At 49.2% G+C, this 21,467-nt stretch overlaps 8 protein-coding genes across 8 annotated transcripts; 4 read left to right on the forward strand and 4 right to left on the reverse strand.

The window, feature by feature from the left end:
* Nucleotides 1-704: 704 nt before the first annotated feature.
* CI109_103618 (uncharacterized protein) lies at nucleotides 705-1,975 on the forward strand (the record flags this gene model as incomplete). Its single annotated transcript, XM_032001883.1, has 3 exons — nucleotides 705-873; nucleotides 928-1,158; nucleotides 1,215-1,975. The coding sequence occupies 3 exons, from the start codon at nucleotides 705-707 to the stop codon at nucleotides 1,973-1,975; spliced, it is 1,161 nt and encodes a 386-aa protein (XP_031864046.1).
* Nucleotides 1,976-2,580: 605 nt separating this feature from the next.
* On the forward strand, nucleotides 2,581-4,202 carry CI109_103619 (uncharacterized protein; the record flags this gene model as incomplete). The annotated part of the gene is made up of 8 exons (XM_032001882.1): nucleotides 2,581-2,694; nucleotides 2,769-2,882; nucleotides 2,984-3,098; nucleotides 3,174-3,251; nucleotides 3,320-3,464; nucleotides 3,610-3,738; nucleotides 3,899-4,054; nucleotides 4,139-4,202. 8 exons carry the CDS (start codon nucleotides 2,581-2,583, stop codon nucleotides 4,200-4,202), a joined length of 915 nt encoding a protein of 304 aa, XP_031864045.1.
* Nucleotides 4,203-4,425: 223 nt separating this feature from the next.
* Nucleotides 4,426-7,028, reverse strand: CI109_103620 (uncharacterized protein; the record flags this gene model as incomplete). Its single annotated transcript, XM_032001881.2, has 10 exons — nucleotides 4,426-4,504; nucleotides 4,615-4,699; nucleotides 4,773-5,036; nucleotides 5,160-5,208; nucleotides 5,272-5,661; nucleotides 5,853-6,030; nucleotides 6,121-6,193; nucleotides 6,299-6,403; nucleotides 6,497-6,716; nucleotides 7,023-7,028. The coding sequence occupies 10 exons, from the start codon at nucleotides 7,026-7,028 to the stop codon at nucleotides 4,426-4,428; spliced, it is 1,449 nt and encodes a 482-aa protein (XP_031864044.2).
* Nucleotides 7,029-7,260: 232 nt separating this feature from the next.
* Nucleotides 7,261-9,186, reverse strand: CI109_103621 (uncharacterized protein; the record flags this gene model as incomplete). The annotated part of the gene is made up of 9 exons (XM_032001880.1): nucleotides 7,261-7,443; nucleotides 7,536-7,605; nucleotides 7,670-7,972; nucleotides 8,051-8,210; nucleotides 8,270-8,392; nucleotides 8,452-8,483; nucleotides 8,549-8,759; nucleotides 8,877-8,931; nucleotides 8,995-9,186. The coding sequence occupies 9 exons, from the start codon at nucleotides 9,184-9,186 to the stop codon at nucleotides 7,261-7,263; spliced, it is 1,329 nt and encodes a 442-aa protein (XP_031864043.1).
* A 1,478-nt stretch (nucleotides 9,187-10,664) lies between these two features.
* On the forward strand, nucleotides 10,665-13,967 carry CI109_103622 (uncharacterized protein; the record flags this gene model as incomplete). Its single annotated transcript, XM_065967340.1, has 8 exons — nucleotides 10,665-11,374; nucleotides 11,510-11,960; nucleotides 12,118-12,279; nucleotides 12,406-12,611; nucleotides 12,761-13,019; nucleotides 13,094-13,305; nucleotides 13,434-13,698; nucleotides 13,767-13,967. 8 exons carry the CDS (start codon nucleotides 10,665-10,667, stop codon nucleotides 13,965-13,967), a joined length of 2,466 nt encoding a protein of 821 aa, XP_065823412.1.
* A 234-nt stretch (nucleotides 13,968-14,201) lies between these two features.
* Nucleotides 14,202-15,294, reverse strand: CI109_103623 (uncharacterized protein; the record flags this gene model as incomplete). The annotated part of the gene is made up of 4 exons (XM_032001878.1): nucleotides 14,202-14,265; nucleotides 14,334-14,515; nucleotides 14,599-14,640; nucleotides 14,890-15,294. The coding sequence occupies 4 exons, from the start codon at nucleotides 15,292-15,294 to the stop codon at nucleotides 14,202-14,204; spliced, it is 693 nt and encodes a 230-aa protein (XP_031864041.1).
* Nucleotides 15,295-15,617: 323 nt separating this feature from the next.
* Nucleotides 15,618-16,892, forward strand: CI109_103624 (uncharacterized protein; the record flags this gene model as incomplete). Its single annotated transcript, XM_032001877.1, has 6 exons — nucleotides 15,618-15,695; nucleotides 15,818-15,911; nucleotides 16,074-16,494; nucleotides 16,591-16,646; nucleotides 16,712-16,740; nucleotides 16,827-16,892. The coding sequence occupies 6 exons, from the start codon at nucleotides 15,618-15,620 to the stop codon at nucleotides 16,890-16,892; spliced, it is 744 nt and encodes a 247-aa protein (XP_031864040.1).
* A 170-nt stretch (nucleotides 16,893-17,062) lies between these two features.
* CI109_103625 (uncharacterized protein) lies at nucleotides 17,063-20,785 on the reverse strand (the record flags this gene model as incomplete). The annotated part of the gene is made up of 22 exons (XM_065967341.1): nucleotides 17,063-17,212; nucleotides 17,310-17,417; nucleotides 17,486-17,548; nucleotides 17,630-17,747; nucleotides 17,831-17,946; nucleotides 18,009-18,071; nucleotides 18,130-18,191; nucleotides 18,254-18,299; nucleotides 18,359-18,643; nucleotides 18,727-18,922; nucleotides 19,017-19,193; nucleotides 19,254-19,326; nucleotides 19,382-19,460; nucleotides 19,517-19,523; nucleotides 19,573-19,662; nucleotides 19,711-19,783; nucleotides 19,836-20,021; nucleotides 20,077-20,102; nucleotides 20,151-20,176; nucleotides 20,234-20,382; nucleotides 20,446-20,539; nucleotides 20,600-20,785. The coding sequence occupies 22 exons, from the start codon at nucleotides 20,783-20,785 to the stop codon at nucleotides 17,063-17,065; spliced, it is 2,373 nt and encodes a 790-aa protein (XP_065823413.1).
* Between the last annotated feature and the right edge of the window lie 682 nt (nucleotides 20,786-21,467).

A 21,467-nucleotide genomic window follows, 5' to 3' on the forward strand; every position in this document is an offset into this window, starting at 1 on the left:
CGCACTGCAGCCGGTCTGCTCCGTTCACCATAGAAGTAAGTGATCTCGCTTATCGTGAAACGCGACTGCTCTCTCTCTCTCTCTCTCTCTCTCCTTCCCTTATCCTCTGACTCACAATTAGGCTTTCACTCACCACACTCATCATCGGCCTTTAGTTTGACTTTGACTTTTGGTTGCCTTTGCTCCCCCTCTCTCTCTTTCTCTCTCTAGGTGAATACATTCCCTGACCTGTGAACTAACTCGTTCACCTTCATCCACCAAAGGAATTTTATAATTGCGTTCGCATTAACTCGCCCCTGGTGGGAGATTTTGACTTTTAATTTTCCGAACGACGCGACGGATCTTTTCCTTTGGTCTCCCTTGTCCGAAGCACACTTTGACTTTTGGATTAGCATTAGCTTTAGCACCAAAAGAGCGCGTTATCACCGTTCACCCATTCACCCATCAAGAACGAGGTAGGTCAATTTAGCTTTAAAGCATCGATCCGAATCTCCCCTTCTCCATCATTCATCATCTGTCAATCCATAACCCTCACTCATCTCCATCTCCCATTCTCATTCCCACCTCAAAACCCCCTTATAAGTCTCACTCACACGAACATCCTTCTCCCCTCTCTTCTCAAAACTCTACGTAGTCACTCGATACTATAACAGGTCTTCACCAACTAGACTCTTTCCTTTTTTATTACTTCACATACAACCATCATGGCTTCTTCCTCATCAATGTCATACTACCCCGTCGGAACACCCGAGTTCGAGCCCATGTCGCCTTGCTTCGAAGACCGAACACACCCCGCCTCCCTCTCAGCTTGTGGTATCCACAACCCCGCTCTTCTCGAGCTCATCCGAACTGATGTCTCTCGCGAGATGGTCTGTGAGTGTAACCGCGACTACGGTGATGGGAACAAAGCTGACTTGGACCTTTTAGACTACCTTGCCGACCGAACATCATCCGTGATCGCTTGCTCTACAAAGATCGCCTTCCCTCCTTCCCCTCCCACCACCCCCGTCAAGGCTGCCGGTCAAGCGCCTGGCCTTCCCTCCCTCGAGACCTTTGTCGCGGTTGTCTGTGAACAATCCAACGTCCAAGTGTCCACCCTCCTCGCTACTCTTGTCTACCTCGAGAGATTACGACACCGATTGCCCAAGGTCGCCAAGGGTGAGTTACACGGACTGTAGCATCATTTGAAACCAACTGACACTTGTGTTCCCCAGGCATGCCCTGCACCCGACACCGAGTCTTCCTCGCCACCTTGATCGTCGCTGCCAAATACCTCAACGACTCTTCTCCCAAGAACAAGCACTGGTCCAAATACGCGCAAATGTTCTCGATTGCCGAGATCAACCTCATGGAGAAGCAGCTTCTATACCTTTTGGACTACGACCTCTCCATCGACGAGTCTGAGATCCTTGAAAACTTCCAACCTTTCCTCAGCCGATACTCATTCGACTCCCCGTGCGCTTCCACATCCTCACCCGTTCTCCCTCCCACACCGGTCACTCCTGTCCGACCTGTTCAGACCTCTTCGCCTCGACGACACCGACGAACCTCTTCTCGGGGATCCCACACCTACGTGGCTCCACCTCTCGACCGATCAGGTTCATCTTCGTCCCTCGAGTCGCAAGACATGCCCCTTACTCCTCAACAGGTCTCTCCGCCTTCACCCGTCATGGCTACTATCAACGTCAACGTCAAGGGCGGTGCTCGATCGGTCTCTTCCGCGCACATCCAGCGACCGCCGGCTATCTACGAAGCTCCTACCTCCAACTCGTACTCTCTTCCTCGTTCTATGACTACCAGCTCCGTGGCTAGTCAATACGAGACCAAGATGCCTTCGGTCGCGTCCATACCCGCTCCTACCAAGGAAGGGTTCCTCAACCGATTCCTGCGATCTTCTGAGCGACGTCGAAGACCCACCACAAAGTACGAGGAGGATGAAGAGACTGTCGCTGCGTTGTCTTGGACCGCGATTTAGAACGTGTTAGAGAATGACGACTGGATCGTCATCGCGTAGTGGGATCATCTTTTGGGCTTCTCGGTTGTCGTGTCGTTGTATTCTTGGATCTCGCATAGGTTTATCTATCCCTCATTCTTCAATCTCATCATAATCACACATTCATCTCTCCGCCCCATCATATCACACATACACTCTTTAGACTCATGGATAGCATTTGTTCTGCACCCTGGTTGGTCAGACTGGCTATGGCTCGATCGTACATACTGTAGCATAACGAAGATAGTAATTGGTTTCCACTCATATTTGACGAAACGGTTTATATAAAGACATGCATGACAGGCTCTTGGTGTCTCTCGTTTTGCACATCATACTACGAATAGACGACTACCAGTCGATCAATGAAAAGATGCAGTAGCAATAACAGTGGCAGTAAGGAGCAGATCTTATCTTTGACCCGCTAATTGTAAATTACCCTGAATTTTGTAATACGACTCAACCGCTCGCTGTTCGCTGTTCGCCGAATAGAATCCAACTTTTTTCGAACAACCATTGTCTTCGTTGATAACAAACTTCCGTCCATCCATTCCTCTCTCCTTCCGCCATCTACATTGATCTAATTCACCATGTCCGAGTTACTCTCACCACCACCCCAACCAGCAGGTATACCACTCAGTCAGACTCAAAAGGATCTGATAGGTGGTTCAGTGGGTGGTATGGCCCAAGTATTAGTTGGACAAGTAAGTCAAATCGCATCACGGACCGCTCTGGCCTCCCTCGACTGTACTTGCTGATCTGATCGTTGGGATGGTAGCCATTCGATATTGTAAAAGTACGAATCCAAACTGCTCCTTCTGGGACATACGCTTCTCCTTTAGATTGCGCGACAAAGCTACTCAAAGCGGATGGTCCATTAGGTTTCTACAAAGTACGTGCATATCATATCATCAGTTATGCTTCGTTGGCCTCTCCTATTCGCGGAATGTAACAGTACAGCTTAGCTGACGGACTTGTGGTCAATTTGAGTAGGGCACGTTGACGCCTTTATTGGGTATTGGGGCTTGTGTTTCGATCCAATTCGGAGCGTTAGAATATGCTAAGCGATATTTCGGTCAACGAGCAAAAGGACGAGGTTTAAACTTGGGTACGTGACCTTTGTATCCTACTTATACTAGGGTAGAGTGGAGCTGACTTTTTTGTTTCTCTGTGCGATGTGTAGGCGAGCTGTGGCTCAGTGGGGCCTTCGCAGGAGTAGCTAATACCGTCGTCGCTGGACCCGTTGAACATATTCGTATCCGTGCGTTATCACCTTGAACCCCCACTCTCGACAAAGAGTACAATCTAACTCCCTTACACCACCGGCAGGACTCCAAACTCAACCTGCTACAACACCACGATTATATGCCGGTCCTCTCGATTGCGTTACCAAATTGTACAAGACGGGCGGTGGGATGAAGGGGATCTTCAAAGGTCAAGTACCTACGATGTGGCGTGATGGTGTAGGATACGGGTGAGTCAAAGTAAAGTCGAACTTTTTCGCTGTTCCTTTCGGTAGCGATCTTCACTTTCGAGATCTTAATTATCACCTTCTTTGATTGGCCTGGGCAGAAGTGATACGAACTACGAACTGAGCTCATCTATGAACTCCACTACAGATGCTATTTCATGGCATACGAAGCGATGGTGCAACAACATCTCAAACGAACAGGCATGGCACGAGAAGATATCTCACCCCTTTGGGCTGTAGCGTACGGTGCTGCGGCAGGATACGCTCTTTGGTTCTCGTGAGTTATACAGTATTCACCTGTCCCCAACGTATCTGGTTTCGTCACCATACGATTCGTCATCGCATCGCACAATACCACTTCCCATGATGAGCTCTTCTACTCAACGTACTTTATATCCCACATATGGTGAACTGACTCATACCTGTACCAATCGCAGCATCTACCCCGTCGACGTCATCAAGTCCAAACTCCAGACGGACTCTTTAGATCCCGCCAAGCGACTATACAAAGGAATGATCGACTGTACTCGAACAGTATGGAGAACGCAAGGTCTGAAAGGGTTCACAGGAGGTCTAGCACCTACTTTGATCAGGTGAGTGCGAGGATCGCAAGTCTCGCAAGGACAGTTGATAGGGACGGATCAATGAAGGGATGAGGCTGATGGATCGTGCTACAGATCACCTTTCGCCAACGGGGCGACTTTCGTTGCTTTCGAGCTGGCCATGCGGGCGATGGCTTAGACTTGGGTACAAGTTGAGAAAGATTTCAACCCACGAGGGGAGGATTAATCGACTACATATGGTATACCATCATCATGAATACCCGGATATAATGCATACATTGTATGGCACGGCACGTTGCTGTCCGCCTCGCCGTGATGAGCCAGATGATCTGAGGTTCCAACCAGGCTTCCATTACTTGACCTCGCGTGCTTGACTGATCGTTTCGCCGCCTTGTCTTCACTTATGGTGAAGCAAACGTCGTATCACCCTGCGACTGCACCATCCCCATGACCTCGTGTATTCCTTCTACTCTTGCCAATCTGCAGCAAAATGATATCAGCCGCAGTCCATACTTCGCTTATGTAGGTCCTTTTTAATTATAGTATAGATCTGGTACAACAACGATCTGCAATGGAAGAGGCAGACTTACAAATCTGTATGATCACCATCTGGTACATCGTGTATTCTCAGATTCATCAATCCCGGATATGCTCCAACCACATTATTGAACCACACTACGACGCGCAAATCAGCTCCTGTCAAGTCACACGCTCTTCGGCATAACGATGGCTAGCTGGTATGACTCACATTGTCCTTTTCTTGGTACCATATCGTCCTCCCATCCCCACCAGACGTCAACTATCAGAGGATTCGGAACCGTCTTCTTCTCCGCCTCCACCTCATTTCCATCCTTTGGAGGCTGCTGACCCTCTCTCAACGACTTTGAGACTGAACTCGACGACGACTCGCCCAGCTGAGCAAAGTCTATCGTCGCTGCTAAGTCTGAAGTGGCGATTTCTAACCATTTCGCACCGGTATCGTTCGGTCCTCTATTCAGACAAATGAGGTGTTCTACGTGTCAAAAACGTCAGCATCATTGATAGGTCTTTCGTGGTCACATCGGAGTACAGGATGGAAACATGAGGGGGTACGACGCAGGTTGTGAGATGTTGGGTTTTGACCGGAGACACATACCTTGGCCGATACCTTGTCCATTCTCCGCCGTCATGAATTCCGATGTCGTCTATGTCAAACCCAACTCAGCACAGTAAGGACCTCATATTGCTGAGAGAGAAGAAACCCTCACGCAAGCTACACAACATGGGAATTTGCCCCAATATTTCGTTCTTCTTCCACTGTTCTCGCCCTCACCTCCTTCTTCCGTTTGTGTAGTTGGGACTGGCACATCCGTCCCCTCGCCTAACGTCGTGCCACCCTGCATGTCGCGCAACACACTCGCTGCGCCATCTCCCAGTCCACTACCGCCGCCACCATCGACCGCGACAGTGTCGCTCTTCTCAATCGGCGTTATCGAACCCACAGGTGTGGAAGTGGTAGATGAAGATACAGGCGTTGGAGGATCTTCAGTGAGTGACTTGAACCATTTGAGAGCGTAAGTGCGACCCGTTTCGTAGACTTTGAGACTGGTATCGAGAGCTTTTTGAGCACCTTGAGCAGCTTTGATAAGATGTGGTGTCTGCGTGACGATGCCGAAGTCAGCTGTATTCAATTGGATGCTCCGACTATTGTCCATTGTACCAGTAAGTGACCCATATGTGACAATCACAGATAGCCATAGATCAATCCTTGGCAAGCAGGTTATACTCGGGATGGCATTGTCCACCAGCACCCTATGCGCTCTCTATTCGACTGGCGGCCTCCACTCACCGTAATATGCTGCGTTGCAATCAATGGCGTCGGGATCCAGCCCCATTTGAATGACCAATAATCTTCATGATCAGGAGGTAAGAGCGGAGACCACGGCGAGATGAGATATAGTCGCGGAGGCGGGTTAAGAGAGGTCTGGAATGCTGATGGATGGTAAGTGAGCAGATGGAGGGCGTAGCTGAACAGACGCATAGTAAAGCCATGTCAGCGACTCTTCAGTAGCCCGATAAGGGATAGTGATAGTAGCAGGAAGGGGTTTGATTCTCACTAGATACCGGCTGAAGTAGCCAAAATATGAGCCGGTTTTACTTGAAGATGTTCGAGTACCGATACGATCATCTCTGTGATGGGCAGACAAACGATTAATCTCATCTCTACTATGATTGACGAGCAGGCTGAACATCTCGTTTAGGTGACAAGGAAGGAGCAGTTTGACTCGGACTCACCACAACTACGTTCTATTCTCTCGTCGAGGGGCACTTCGCCTGTCCCTCCACATCCTGGTCGATCAACGACGATCAATCGAATGCCATACGACCTAGCGAGAGGGTCTAGCGCACACCAAGCAAAGAGTAAGCTTCGCAATAGTGACCACCCCTATCCCAAAAGTGTGACAGAGATCCAGTGAGAGAGGTCATGCTCACCCATCGGCGCTGCGATCCATCTCGAACAACCACTCGGCAAGACATACACTAACGGTACTCCATCTTCATCCCCTATATCACTATACGTCACGGGCAAGTTGGTCCGAGGACATCTTGCTAGCCGACGATTGAATTTGGGCGTGGAGAGATAGGTCACCGGATCGTGATGCGGTGTAGGAGAGAAGAAGGATGAGAGTGTCATGGGTGGTGGTTTTGCGCGCTGTGTCGAAGTTCAGATTTAGTCCTTTTTGGTTACTGGATCACACTCGTCGACCGAGTTTGTAGTCAATGTTCCTGTAGATTAAACGGCTATATGCCTGTATGATGATATCGCTGATGGTTTTGTTGTTGGCGTTTTGACTGAACACTGGAGCAAGAAACAAGGTCACCACTTATTCCTGGACCACCTCCACGCTCCAATCCAACTCGACGCGGGGCCACGAGCGAAGCACCATTCCAACGGAAAAGGGTGGAAGGGATCTCCTGTCTAAGCAGCACAAATAAAGACGCCAGTTTGCCTGCTCACAAGCATGTCGGAACATCTGGGTTATATGTATAAACAATTCATGATTAAAGCACAACGTGTACTGTACGTATATGCGAAAGGGGGATATATACAATGATATTCACAGCCATGGTCCTGGTCTATACAATCAGACCTTTTTACTTTTAATGCCCTAGTCGTCAACAACGTTCGTCTCAAATCGTATTTACAACTCAATCCCCTTCTGACCCTTCCGAAGCAAAGCAAAGTAAAGCATTGATCAATCCCTAAAAGCCTTCTTCTTGGTCTTGCCATCATCTCGAGCGGGAGGTGCGAGACCTAGAGCCTTGTATCGCTCTTCCAACCAGTCTTTGCTCGGTTGTCCGTAGGCTTCTTCGTACTCTTCAACGGATAGAGGTTTCTCACCGTGAGGTGTGACTCGGAGACCGTGACGAAGGGATGGCTAAATAAGAGAATACCAAGTCAGCGACCAAGCCAGGGGTTTGAGCGTCGATTGAGCGAGCTTGTAAGAGCGATTAAAGGACGACTACTCACGTAAGAGTCGAAAGTAGCAGAGTGGTTGACGATTCTGTTGTCCCAAATGGCGACATCACCAGCTTGCCAGCTATAACCCACAAACATCAGCATTCTCTCTAAGGTCATGAGTCTAAGTACCCATACCGACTCACCTCCATCGAACAGTAGCATCGGTCTGTTGGGCGAAACAGTCCTTCAAGAAGCCCAAAACCATATCACTCTCAGCCTTGGGCACGCCGACCAATCGCGAGACGAAACCGGGGTTGACGAACACCGCTTTGAGACCCGTAACGGGGTGAACTCGAACGACAGGATGGACAGTCTCGATGGGTTCTCGACGGGGGATTTTGGCGATTGTAGTTCGGGATGAGGCTTGGTCGTAACCTGAGTGAATGGCGGAGAGGGATTCGAGGTAGGTCTGGAAAGGTTTGGAAAGGGAAGAGTAGACCGCGTAGCTGCGTGATTTGCAAGCGTCAGTCCCACGCTTCAAAGAACGAGTCTGACAAGCAGTCTTAACAGGAAGCTAAACTCACCCAGAGCTCCAGAGAGTGTCATTACCCACTTCAGGTGTAGTAAGAAGTCTCAAGATAGTAGTGCTAGGCGGTTGGACCTCGTACGTGACATCGGAGTGGAAGAGCTCAGCTCGGGAGAAAGCGTAAGGGTCTGGTCTGGAGTTTCGGTCGGTGTAGACGACTAAGTAACGAATGTAAGCCTCCGACAATCATCGCTGCTGGATAGCAATAGTCACTCACCGACAACATCATCGAGATCTCCTCGTCGGGGAGTAGCGTAGGTGGGGTGAGTGTGAAGGGGACCAAAGTGTTGACCGAGCTCTCGTTGTTGTTCGATAGTAAGGTCGTGTTGGTTTCGGAAGACTGATACAAACTATCAGCTATCGATCCGTGCTGAAGGGGCAGAAACACCAGCTACTCACAGACAACACCTCGTTGAGCGACCAGTAGAGCACTAATGGAGAACGAGAAATCAGCGCTCGGTCCTCAGCTGTCGCAAAAACGCCCAAGCCCACTTACAGATCATCTCTCTCATCTTGTCCCAAATCCTGAAGCTTGACATCTCCCTCAATCACACTCCCAACGGCAATTAACAGATCCCTAACTTTCCCACCCCGGTCCTCAACAAATTTTCTCAATCGAGCAGCATTGGGAGCGGCATAATGTCCTCTGTCCTTGATATCGAACAAGGGGAGAGGAGGATCTGATTTGTCTCGAGGGGGGTTGTGAGCTATTTTGTGGGGTAAAGCAAGATTAGTCTTATGTCTATTTATCTAAGCGAGATGATGTGCTTTTGCATCGAAGCGAGGTATATACCCCGGGGGGAAGGTGACGAAACAGAACGTACGAAGGTATTCTGCAAATGGGTAATCTGCTCCTGGACCAGAACCGAATGTCTCTCCCTATCCATGCAGAGCAGTCGTGTTAGTCGCTATTCCTCACATGCACCTGTGAAGCGTACTCACGACATAATTGTATGGGTCGACAAAGACGACTTTTTCCTTTGCTTCGCCACCATTGGCGTTAACCCCGTTGTTGGCGGTGACTGTTTTTTTCTCGGCCGCGTGATGAGCGTTGCCATTCAATTTCAACGTCCCAATCTTGAGGTTCTCAATCCCGTCTGCGAGAGAGGTGGTAGATGTAGCAATAGGTGCCATTTTGCTCTTTTAATGTGAGTAAATCGATATCAGTTCAGTGTTGATAGAAAGAAAGCTGTAGAAGGAAAAAAACGCATGCATGTCCGGTCCTATATATTGTTTCCCATCAACCCCATGTTGGAAATGTATACCCACGCTGCAGCGACGAGGGTTAAGGGAAATGAGATGTGGGTTTGATAAGTGACGGACGATTGCACATCATCAACATGATTGCTCCAAATGTCGCCATCACCATCTCCGAGCACACGTACGCACGCCTAACAACGACATGATTCAAGGTCCCGGCCCGTTCCGACCCTGATCTCCCTGATTCCCGTAGAGTTGGTAAAAGGTAAATTATGTTATTAGAGCTGTTGCTGCCAAGCTAACGGGCGTCATCGATGATGCATTGAGCTTAGAGTGAGTCAAGATGTGCAATAGGTTGGTCACCTGATCGATCACACGATGCATCATGGCTTTGACAAGTGTGCAAATAGTTAATCTCTACTGGAATCTGATGTGAGTGAAGGGAAGGCTAGGAAGCATACTAACTGTAGATTTAGTTGTAAGCGTCACCAAGGCGATCCCACGCGAGGTCTTCTAATTCAGAGTGCCACACTCGTTCATCTATCTCCAAACTCCTAAATTCCGTCTGTACAACGACCAACGGTCAGCTCACCGTGCATCCACGTCCACTCACTCAAAACTACCAAGTTGTACATGTCCTTCTTCTCCCTTCCCCTCACACCTCCCCATACTCGATAATAGGATCGACTCGTTCTTTCGTCTTGACGATTCTTCGTGTGAATATTGTGGGATTGAAGAGGGAGAAGGAAAGGGTTTAAGACTCCCGTAGCTCACGTATCTCCCGCCTCCTTTTTATTTGCGTGGGGAGATGGGTCGAAGAGGGGCATACATATTGACTAGATTGAGAGCAATGTATAAATCATATCATCAAGGGTTCTTCACGCTCGCATATAGTATGCATGCGTTGTCTTGATGTCAGGAAGGGATACGTCAAATTGCGCTGGCAAGAAGACATCTACACCCTTGAAAGGATACCTGGGACCACCGCGAGCAATGACCACGTCCTGTTCTGTAGATGTAGCACTGTATGAATACACAGCAATGTCAAGCCCCCTGCTGTAAACCAGACATCATAGCGCCACCCTTCCCGCTGAGACATCTCTGTACACCATCCCCTTTGACTGAACACAGCACTCAAAGTAAAGCAAAGAGGTCCAAGCAAGTGCCAACTCGCGGCGAAAGAGGGAGACGCCGAAAGGTCATCAAGTTGGAATGTGGCACTTTCCGATCTGCTGTTGTATGTTGTCGCATCCGCCTCATTCGCAGACTGCTACATCTTCCGTATTTTACATCTCTCCCTCTTGTTTCTGAACTCTAACATATACATTCGGCGACAACCACTTGATAGGGTACATCCAAAACATACCCAAAGAGACACATAGACCTGGCTGCTCGCTCATACCCACGTACGCATGGTCACAAACTTAGCCAGTATCACCTCGAATCAACGTGGTGACGGATCCAATATCAACGCCACAGCCACACTCGTTCACCTCGACTCTGAGAAACCGGTCGTCCTAGGTGATCCAGTTTCGAGTGAATCTCCCACTCCGCCATCCCTCGCACTACCTTCTCCTCCAACCACTCACATGGATATAGATACACCGACCTCCCCACTGGTCGACCGAGCCAACAAGGACGACGACGATACACTGCCACCTACATCTCACATTGCTCCCTTCCGTCAGAACACACCACCTCCTTCCGCCGTGGCTGGTCCATCTCGGACCACACGTCAATCCACATTGTCCGCCGAACGTCAGAAGCGCACAAGAGAAGGGTTCTGGAAGAAGAAGGATGCAGGAGGTCAAGACAAGGTGGACCAGAGTGTGAGCGTGTCTACACCTCAGTCGGCAGTGGCGGTCAAACCGGATCCAGATGGAGATGGAGATGTGGACATGTCAGGTGGGGATGGACAGGAGGATGATGGAGATGACACTTCTTCCAAAGCGGTCGAGACACCGCCGCCTACCGCCAATGCTTCAAAGGGGATCAGTCTGGTATTCAGAAGACCTCCCGTAACGACTGGAGAGACGAGTAGAGCGAGTACACCGGATGTCAGTGGGGGTGGGAGGAGCACGAGTGCCAATTCAGGATCGAAGAAGAAGAAACGCATGTCAACGTGAGTGTGGCACCCGCATCACTAGCCATCTCCGCAATCTAGCCATCACATCACCTATCTTGAACATCTTCATCTCCGTCATGCTTCTGCCACACATGCATGGGATAAACTAATCACACCTATGCTCACTCGCAGTACACGCTTGAACCCGACTCGCCCTACACGGGGTCGTCGGTCTTCTCCTGGTCCCTCCATATCCCAAGCCAGCCGTGCCACTTCACAATCTGCTGGTCCCCTATCCATCTTCGCCCTCCCCCCTCCGACAGGTAATCTTCCTGAAGCCCTTCGGAGTGCTATAGGGACCCCTACTCCCGTGCCAGGCTCGGATGTGGAGATCGATTCAAACGCCCCTATCGCTGATCCGAACGCACTGAGAAGGGAAGCTGCAGCAGGCTTCGAATCCAGGTTGAGATCCCGGGGTGTGCAAAAACGAGATGGTGGAGAAAGGACCGGCGTCAGTGCGTCAGGAAAGGATGTGAGGGTCGGGGGAAGTTCAAGAGCGACAGCTCAGAACAATGTGGTGGCGGCTGTTGCTGCTTCGGGATCAAGCAAGAAGAAGGGGAAAGCAAAGGCGGAAGTCGAAGTGGTACGTTACAAATCCAATCCATACCTATGAGGTCCCCATTCTCAATCCATGCACTCTATCGTCATACAACTCTCTGGTCTAATGCTGATGTTATCTCTGTTCTTCTTATCACTGCTCATCCTTCTCTCCTCGAACGATGACAATCTCCCTACTCTAGCCAAATCAGGACTTCTGTTCGGCTTGTCGAGGTATCGGCAGATTCTTATGCTGCGACGGATGTCCCAGGTCTTTCCACTTCATGTGTCTTGAACCGCCGTTACGGATCGATGAGCTCCCAGATGAGGAGATTTGGTATTGCAAAAAGTGTCGTGCAGCAAAGGTGTGTGCGGTTGCGTGCTCCATATCCCCAACTTTCTTCGTATGCCAAGGGTGTACGAGTGGCATATCGGACTTCTTCATACATCCACTCGGATCAGCGTTACTAACCCTCGGTTTCCCACTGCAGAACAAGGAAGCTTCCCCATCTACCCCTGCGAAAGAGAAGGATCTCAAACCCCTTCCCAGCGCATTCAAAGCACTCATCAAGAAAGTGGACGAGGAGAACCCATCTCAGTTCCGACTACCACAAGAACTGAGAACGTACTTTGCGGGCGTGGCCACTGCTCAGAGAGGAGAATATGTGGATGCAGAAGAAGCCAGGACGAAGTATGAGTGCGTATCATCGATATTGACCTCCATCACGATTGACTGGCTGACGATATGTTTCATCTTCCACTTCCCCTTCATCTACCTCCTTTGCCATGACCAAAACCGCTTTCCATCGTGGCTCACTTTGATCATTGTGGGTCTGTATTTGACAGTCGAAAAGGATTCCAAGAAGAACGTGATCCATTCCGAGTTCGTGACGGCAAGCAAAAGCAAATATCCTGCTACGTCTGTGCCGGCTCTTCTCTCCCTCTACACTCCTTGACGACGGATCCGGAATCTACTTGGCGACAAATCGTCTCGTGCGATTATTGTAATCTGAGCTGGCATCTTGATTGCTTGACACCGCCTTTGAGCAGTATGCCGAATTCAGGTAGAAAATGGATGTGTCCGAACCACGTCGAGCAAGTCATGGTGAGTATTGAACCTTTTCCAGATGTAAAAGGTCCTTCCCGCTTATGAACGTTTTGTTTCGTAATAATACTCAGCCTCGCCGTCGAACTCTCCGCAATAACCTGGAATACGTCGATATCGAATCTTCCGGTCAAAGGAACAATGGCAATATCCAGATCGTGCCAGAACCAGAAGAGCCGAGATTCCCACCGCTGGAGTACGAGGATTTAGTGATCAATAGAAAAAAGTTTAGAGTTCCGGAGAAAGTTATCAAGCTTGATTTCTGGGACAAGATCAAGTCGATGCGGTAAGTCGTGGTGACCTTTATCTCTTCACCGATCGAATGATATAAGAGGAGAGACCGGAGGTCGCAGTAATGAATGATACCATACCTGTGTATGACTGCCTGCTGACGTGAGCGACCGCCAATGATAGTACGATCAAACCCGACCTTCCTTCCCCCGCCAGCGCCGAAGACGCTCCACCTTCCCAAGACGAGCTAGATGCTGCAAACCTCGTATTGGCGCTCTCAAGACCTCCTCCTTCTGCCCCAGTTCCAGCCGCTACTCCTGCTCCGGCTATCAGCCTCAATGTCAATGGTGCTGAGAACAGTCCCAGACGAGGGAGGAGCGGTGATGCTCTTCGCAATGGAGTTACGAACGGAACAGCTCGAAGGACAAGTCATACACCTCAGACAGAGGTGAGTTGGTCGTCCTCGTCTCACCGCCCTTGCGATGTGATAAGGCAGCTAATGGGATGTCCGAGTAGTTGACTACGACGACAAAACTTTCCACACCGCCTCCACCACTCCCTACACCTTCGACTGCAACTATGAAGAATGTTGACAAGGAGGATCAATCCGCTCTTACTCCGGCGAGTGCGAATATGCCCAAGATCGTATTGAGAATGCCAAGCTCCAACTCTGTCAATCAGGGAAGAGATTGGAAAGTCAATGGAGAAGGGAAGTGAGCTTTCGATTCAGCACTTGAGTTTTCAGTCTTGCGCATCGGATGTATGGGGTAGTCTGTGATGGACCGGTGCGGTAAAAGGGTTACAGCGTGGGCGGGCAGTATCATCGCATCGCCCTCTGCGTTAGTGTCTTGCAAAGGCACATAGTCTATCATTTCATGCATTATACACAAATGTACAATCATGCGTTTGTCCCATTGATCTGGATTTTGCATTAGAGTTCGGTTTTTATGATCATTGAGGAAATTGAGCTCTCAGACTCGCTTTAGCACTCTTGTTGCTTAACCAATCGTGTGATCTGTCCCCCCACCGATGAGACGTGAGCAGGCTGTTTCTTTCTGCTACGCAGATAGAAAGGGGACTTACGAGTCTTCCAAATGATCATCGAAATCTCTCAGTTCTCTATAGACTTTCGTCTCTCTTATGACCCGTATCAGCTCGGCTGGTAAGTCCTCCGACATGAGATGGAAAGGGTGTGGTAATGATGTCGGTGATGAAGAGGGGAGGGATCTGGTCGATGTACCAGTCGAAGAGGTAGATATGTAGGGCTAGTGGAATAGTATCAGTTGAATCAGCGAGGGGTTCGTCAAGGGGATTTGGGATTGGGTTGGCGATGAATGGGAGGACATACGATATATGCTGGTTGACCAGCTGCGAGTCTGGCATTATCAATCTGGACGAGCAGGCGAATGAAGTTAGGTCAGCACTTGATCATTCTGCCCTACGATCGTGCTGAGGAATTCAGCCAGACCCATGTCGAGTGTTTCGCACGCTCGCTCGGTGTTTAGCTTGTGCTCGGGATGTTGGTATGACAAGGCCAATCAATTTAGGCGATGGGCATATACCCAACATAATGACACCACGTCGTGGCACGTTGACGATGAGGATATTCCGCTCATCATCTCTACGTTGGCACACTCACCAAAAGAGCAAAAGCGTTCTCATACCCTTCCCTGACCTTGGCCAATAACCTCTCCCCAATCCTTCCTAGTCCGTCACAATCCGTCCCGTCCCCTTTTGCCAAATAGATTCCGACCACTCTCTTCGTCTCCGACTTTGCATACGCGTATGCCAGTTCCAATCCTATCTCTGTCATCGGTGAGAGGGATGTGTAGTTGTGTATCAGAGGGACGGCATCGGCAATCAATAATGTTGTAGAGGTGCTCGGTACACCCGCTGAGGAAGTGGATGTTAACGTTTGGGAATTGGCAGAGGAGAGGAAGAGTCCGATGACCGATGATGAAGGGTGAGCGGCGGCATGCAGTATAGGTATAGAATAGGCGATCGGACTGATAGTATATATGGGATTAGTGGTAGAAGAGGACATGGTTGGTGTCTTTGTATTTGTATTTGTGTTCTGTAGCTGTTAATAGCTTATCGATATCGTCAAGTAGTCATGGGTGAACACTGCGCGAACGACGACGAGCAGCGACTGAACGTGTCGAATCGTCATTACGTAATTATGTCGACGAGATCTCTGCTGGGAAGTTAATGTTCACACTGTGAATTACAATGCTGGATTGAATGCTATCGTCAACGGGCAACTTCGCATACACCGCAGATCCACCGAGTCGCTATCGACTTGAACAAACCGAATTGAACGCAGCCGGGATAGATATCATCGAAAGACCCTGTGAAGCCGTCCCGACCATGTCCATAATACGTCCTTTCGACCCGGTTGACATACTTCGTTTCAACAATATCAACGCGGATGCCTGGACAGCTACTGTGAGTTCTAAGCAAATCTACCTTGTTAGCTAGCCTTGGCGTATCCGATAGAGCGGATTCACAATGGACCCGGACCAATAGGGGATGAACGAGCTGACAGTCTTTGTTCATGTGGGTTATAGTATCATAATGGATATTACGCTTCATATACTGCCCAATGGCCCGATTTCTGCGTTGCCGTAGAAGGAGCATTTGACTCTGCTCTGAAAGCGTATAGTAAGTTGGTGTGCTCTGCTCGAGTCGTCTACCTATACATCTTTCTTGTTCCTTCGTATCCCATTAGTCTTCCTGTCCCTGTCATTGCTGTTATCCATTCACCCACTCCAAACGCAAATATCGTTTTCAATCAACTGCTGACGTTATTCGCGCTAATCATAGTGATATCGAAGCATGAGCCTCCTCCTCCTGATTTACAACATCACGGTCACCTCACAGCACTTTCTATATCTCCTTCATATCGATCATTAGGCCTTGCGAGGGTATTGATGGATTTGCTGGAAGGGTTATCGGGGTCCTCTGGGAAGCACAATCACGACCATGGGCATGGGCACAATCATGATCATGGTCATGGGGATTGTGGACATGATCACGATCACGGACACGGACACGATCATGACCACTCACATGGGCACGACCACGAACATGAACACGGAGAGAACTGCGACCATTCGAACGAAGGCGAAGGCAAGCGGGATGCTGTCGACGCATGGTTTGTCGACCTTTTCGTACGATGTAATAATCATCGTGCGATTGAGATGTATGAAAAAATGGGATATAGCGTGTATAGAAGAGTCGTAGAGTAAGTTAATTTTGTTTTTACCATCCCCCACTCATTCCCATCTACATGAACTGTTCAAGTACTGCGCTCGTTGGTATGCTGATGTGCTTGTCGCAGTTATTATCAGGGAATGGAGGGTGTCGGTTCTACAGCAGACGAGTTGGATGGATTTGGTATGTCATCCTTTCGATTCCCTCAGTCTAAATAAGGCTAATGTTGTGGTCTGCTCGTCTCGTAGATATGCGGAAATCAATGCCTAGAGATACGGTTAGTTGGATTACTTTCAATCTCCTCTCGATTAACTATCTGCTTCGTTGTCGAGAACTGACGCTGATATATCGTGCTTCTCACAGTCGGGACGGTATGTTCGATCAAATGGCAAGGATATTCTCGTCTCTCCGGATCAGGTTTGGGCATGATGGCATTGTACCCATCCACGTACAATCACTACATATACTATTTACGACATTTCCATTATGATAATGCAACGACTATCACCACAATCATCCATTCCCAACAAGGTAACCACACGTGTCATACGATGCCTTTGGTCCGAGCCATCGCTCAACCTGAATTCATTACCCTTCACTCAGATGACGAGAAGAGCACTCTCCCTTATCTGAGTTTCCAGATGGAGCGGTAACGATCTTGAACTGTTGCCTGCGCAGAAGGTGAATATCCTTTTCGGGATACGCCAATGCTGCTTCTCCACATCCCAGACAGACAGATCCTTTTTCCGCTACCAAAAGGAACGATTGTCAGCTGTCTTGGATCCTCACAATAAAGCTTCTGACAATAAGAGGGTATCTCAAGCCACATAGCGTATCTTCACTTACCAGTGGGAAATCAACCGTTTGAGTCTGCCCTGGCTCTAAATACGGCTTGTTGTATCCCCGAAGATGCTTGGGCGGCTGTTCTACCTCGGACGATGGGAATGTCATGTACTTTTAATGTGATCGGTAAGTCCAAGTCACCTTTTCTGTGGGCCAAAACATCAAGCCAAGACACTAACCAATTGGGCCACCTCTGCACCGGCGACTTTACCTGTGTTCGTGACGTTCACCCTCGCCACGTACTGCATCATATCAGTTCAGTTCGGCTCTAGTAACGGCTTATTCGTGTTGTACTGATCGGTGTACGGGTTGAGTTCACTCACTAGCACGTCATATAGATCCGCCTTACCCTCGTAGCGCTCATTGGTAGGTTGTATAGTATCGGAGACAGGTTGATAATTCTCCGCAATTGAGAATCCTGACATCTCGAAGGTCGTGTAACTGTATATCCAAAAACGATTGTCAGCTCACGCCCAATGAGATTGGCTAGGCTTGTCGTATGAAGGCGTCTAGCCGCTGCTCACCTTAAACCAAACCCAAATTCATAACGAGGTTCGATATCCCACTTGTCAAACCACTTGTAGTCAATCGCCAGTCCTTCCGAAAAGAAAGCACGGGGATATGGATCACTCTTCTGACCCTGTCCAGATATACAAGGTCATAAGTAACGGCACGGTAACATACACTTGACAATAGACGTACCATTTCCCTGACGATGTTGCCTGTTGGCCAGTCGGTCGCAGATTTGCCCATCGTGAAGGGAAGCTAAGTTGTGACAGGTGGGTCAGCAAGAAAGTGGCATGGCCCCGTGCAAGCAACGCACCTTGGCAGAAGGGTTGACATCACCCCACAGGACATCAACGATAGCATTTCCAGTCTCCTGACCTATCGCACCGTCGACACAGAAGTTCAGCTTCAATGTCAGTCTCATCGGCAATCAAACTCGCCTGGATATCCTGCAAAGAGCACGGCGCCGATTTTTGGCAAGTTGATCTATTCTCATCCCGAATCAATCTCTTCGTACGCCTTGGTGCTTCAAAGGATAGACTCACCCAATCCTCTATCAAAACTTGACCACCCGTATGAAGCACTACCACCACTTCACCACTGCAACTGCCTTCAACTCTCTTGATCAGTTCCTCGCCACCTTTGTCTAGTCGTAAGTGCTGTCTGTCCCATCCTTCGACTAAGAAGACGGAGACGAAAACTAGGCAGACTTCCGACTGATATGCTACCCATCCGATGGCATCGAAATGGGCTGGATCATCGTGAAGGACATGGTCGACTCGGATACCGTTTTGACGAGCTCGTAGAGTGATCGCTTCGAGCGGTGCGGCCTGAGTGATATGGAGATTGCTTAGTTGTCTTATACAGCGACAATGAAATGTGTGATGCGAGGGCAGATGAATTTTGCACTTACCACATAGTCGGCATACGCGGCACCTGAACCTCCTCCAATGGTTACTGTCCCATTCCAATACCGCCTATCTGAGGCGACGAGGCAGAAAAGATCCGGTCCACATCCACTCAAGGTATGAGGGTAATCCGCGTCGGTGCCGAAGACGCCTATTCTTCTTATGCTTTTCAGTGGCAAAACGCCCGAGTTCTTCAATAGTCTAGCAATAAAAGTCACGATCAATAAGTAATTATCATTCCCAGGAAAGCCTTGATTCCGTAGATTGGTGGGATCAACACGGCAGGTTTACTCACACTGTCGACTCTGCTGCCACTTTCCGCGCAAATAGGTAGTTGTCTCCCTTGTTGTTCACATGTTCATTTCGAAACACGTGACCGTTGATCTCCTTCTTATCTGCCAGATCGTATTTCTGATAGTTGATGGCCGGGTAATCGGTGTATTGTTTCGACGCAAACCAAGGGGTGAGAATTCTGGATAGATTCCGTCAGCTTCACTGTGACTTTAGAAATAGGACGAGACAGCCAACGTACCGATGTACCATATCGTCAAGTCTCGACTGGGGGATTTCCCCTTTCCTCATCGCTTTCAGCAGTCTTTGCCCGTCTGAAAGTTGACATCGTAAGCTGAACGTGGATGATGACCGTTTCGTCCAGCTTACAGAAATATTCTCCGGGCAACTCCATGTCCATCCCATTCAGAGCGGAAGGTACCGTAGAGTGTGTGGCACCAAAGTCACTCTGACCGTATTGTCAAATCGCAGTGGACCCCTATCTTAGTCTTGCAGGCAACTCACCAAGACACTGTTGAATTTTCAGCTTGGTCGCAGAGCTGGGGCAGGCACCGACTCACAATCCTTGAAATCCCAGCTCATCCTTCAGAAGCCTGTTCATCGCATCGTTGCTCTGACAAGCAGGTGTACCATTTATCCGGTTGTACGAGCTGGACCGTGATCAACGTCGACCGCAATGCTGGGAGGACTGGACTCACCACATGATCGCACCGGTCCCAGCCCTGATAGTTTCCGCAAAACTCGGTAGATAAAGCTCCTTCATCGTTTTATCTATGTGACGACATCAGTCGTTTCCGCAAGTCGAAAGCAGAAGAGGGCTCACCATCCACTTCGCTGGAGATATCGATACAATCCGTTCTGCCTCCTTCGCCATCCAGCGGACCTGTGCATATTGGCTCCTGCTCATACAGTATATAGTGCTTGGCACATGTAATGAGGCCCGAAGACTGCATACCTCGCACAGTGAGGAAAGACATCGTAGATGACAAGTATGGATCCGGTGTGAACGCTAACATATTGCAGGAATGTCAGCGAATTCCGAGTCATTCTGTAACTCAGCTTACCTTCCCAGTTGCGACCAGCGTACGGTCTTTGCAAAGTAAGCTTGAGCGGAATGAGCGACTTGCAAAAGGCTCACGATCTGCCTAGAGGTCCTCCTGTAACCTATTAACGAGACACCTTGTTCAGCACTTTTCTTTTCAGCCTCGAAGAGTGGCGCACCGGTCCTAGTTCGACATTGATCCCCTTGCCTCTGAATTCTTTCCCGATTCTGACGGCCCTTTCTTCGATGAGATCTCTGTCGAACGAAGCAGCGGCTGTGAATGCGGATGGCCATTGAGTCACGAAATCAGTATATCGTGGACCAGCAGCTACGCTTCATGTTGTCAGTCAGCTTCCATATCAGTGGCTTATACGACAGAAGGCTGACATACGACCATCGTTGAAGCATAATCCAGGAATACCAAGTCTCGGAACTCCTCCTGAATTAGCCTGACAAGGACCCAGTACCGCAGTAGTCAAGTTCACCTGAATGATCCTCGAGTCAGTGCGCTTTCTAATTTGGCCTAAACGGATAAGAAGATCTACCTTCTCTTCGATGGTCATATTCCGGACGATAGCCCTGGCTCTTTGAAAAGCATCGATCCATGCTCCTCCGTCGGCGAGGGGTCCGCGATATGTTGCATTTTTGTCAAGATGGGCTGTCTGTGAGTCAGGATTGAACGGTAACAGAGGGGCGAGCAGTAGCAGCGCATTCTTGAACACAGACCACATCGTCTTGGGGGTGGTGATGGTTGTGGTGCTCTGTCAACGTCGGAGCAAATGGTTGCGATAACGATGCGATATGCTGCGATACGCCTGACATCTCGTTCTAATCAGAGTGAACTACTCGGCTAATCGGCTCCGAATGCTCCGGTATAGATATTACCCGAACCAATATTTAATGCCCTATCTCAAATACCTCAATGAATCAAAGGGATATCAAAGCGAATAATCGGCTTCGTCCCACATCAGCTGGGTGTGTAGCCGTACAGAGTAGCTGGGACTATCCCGAGGAGGCCACCTGCCAGCAGCATGCAAGCTATCGGAAAGGGAAGATCTCCGGCGAAGCCGCAGAGTACGCATCTTTCATCCCGTCACAGCCTGTCGCTCACCGCCACAGATCGTGCATACAGCGGATTTGTTCGAATTGGAATGTTCCCACACAGTGTAAGTCGGTTTGGAATGGGAACAGCCCACACTCTAGAGCACAGTCGCGGACTACACTGTGGTCGAAAAGAAGTTGTATGCATACATATACTGTGTCTATGTATCTGTATATGGGACTATACATAGTCACATACATGATAGCTGGGGGAATTTACCCCTTTGGATTTACGTTGATTTATCCCAGATTTGGGGTTCCCGCTGTTTGGTTCCGCACTTTTACTCGTGATCCCATTCATTGCTTGCAATC

Source organism: Kwoniella shandongensis, chromosome 6 (assembly GCF_008629635.2).
Source record: "Kwoniella shandongensis chromosome 6, complete sequence".
Lineage (NCBI taxonomy): Eukaryota > Fungi > Basidiomycota > Tremellomycetes > Tremellales > Cryptococcaceae > Kwoniella > Kwoniella shandongensis.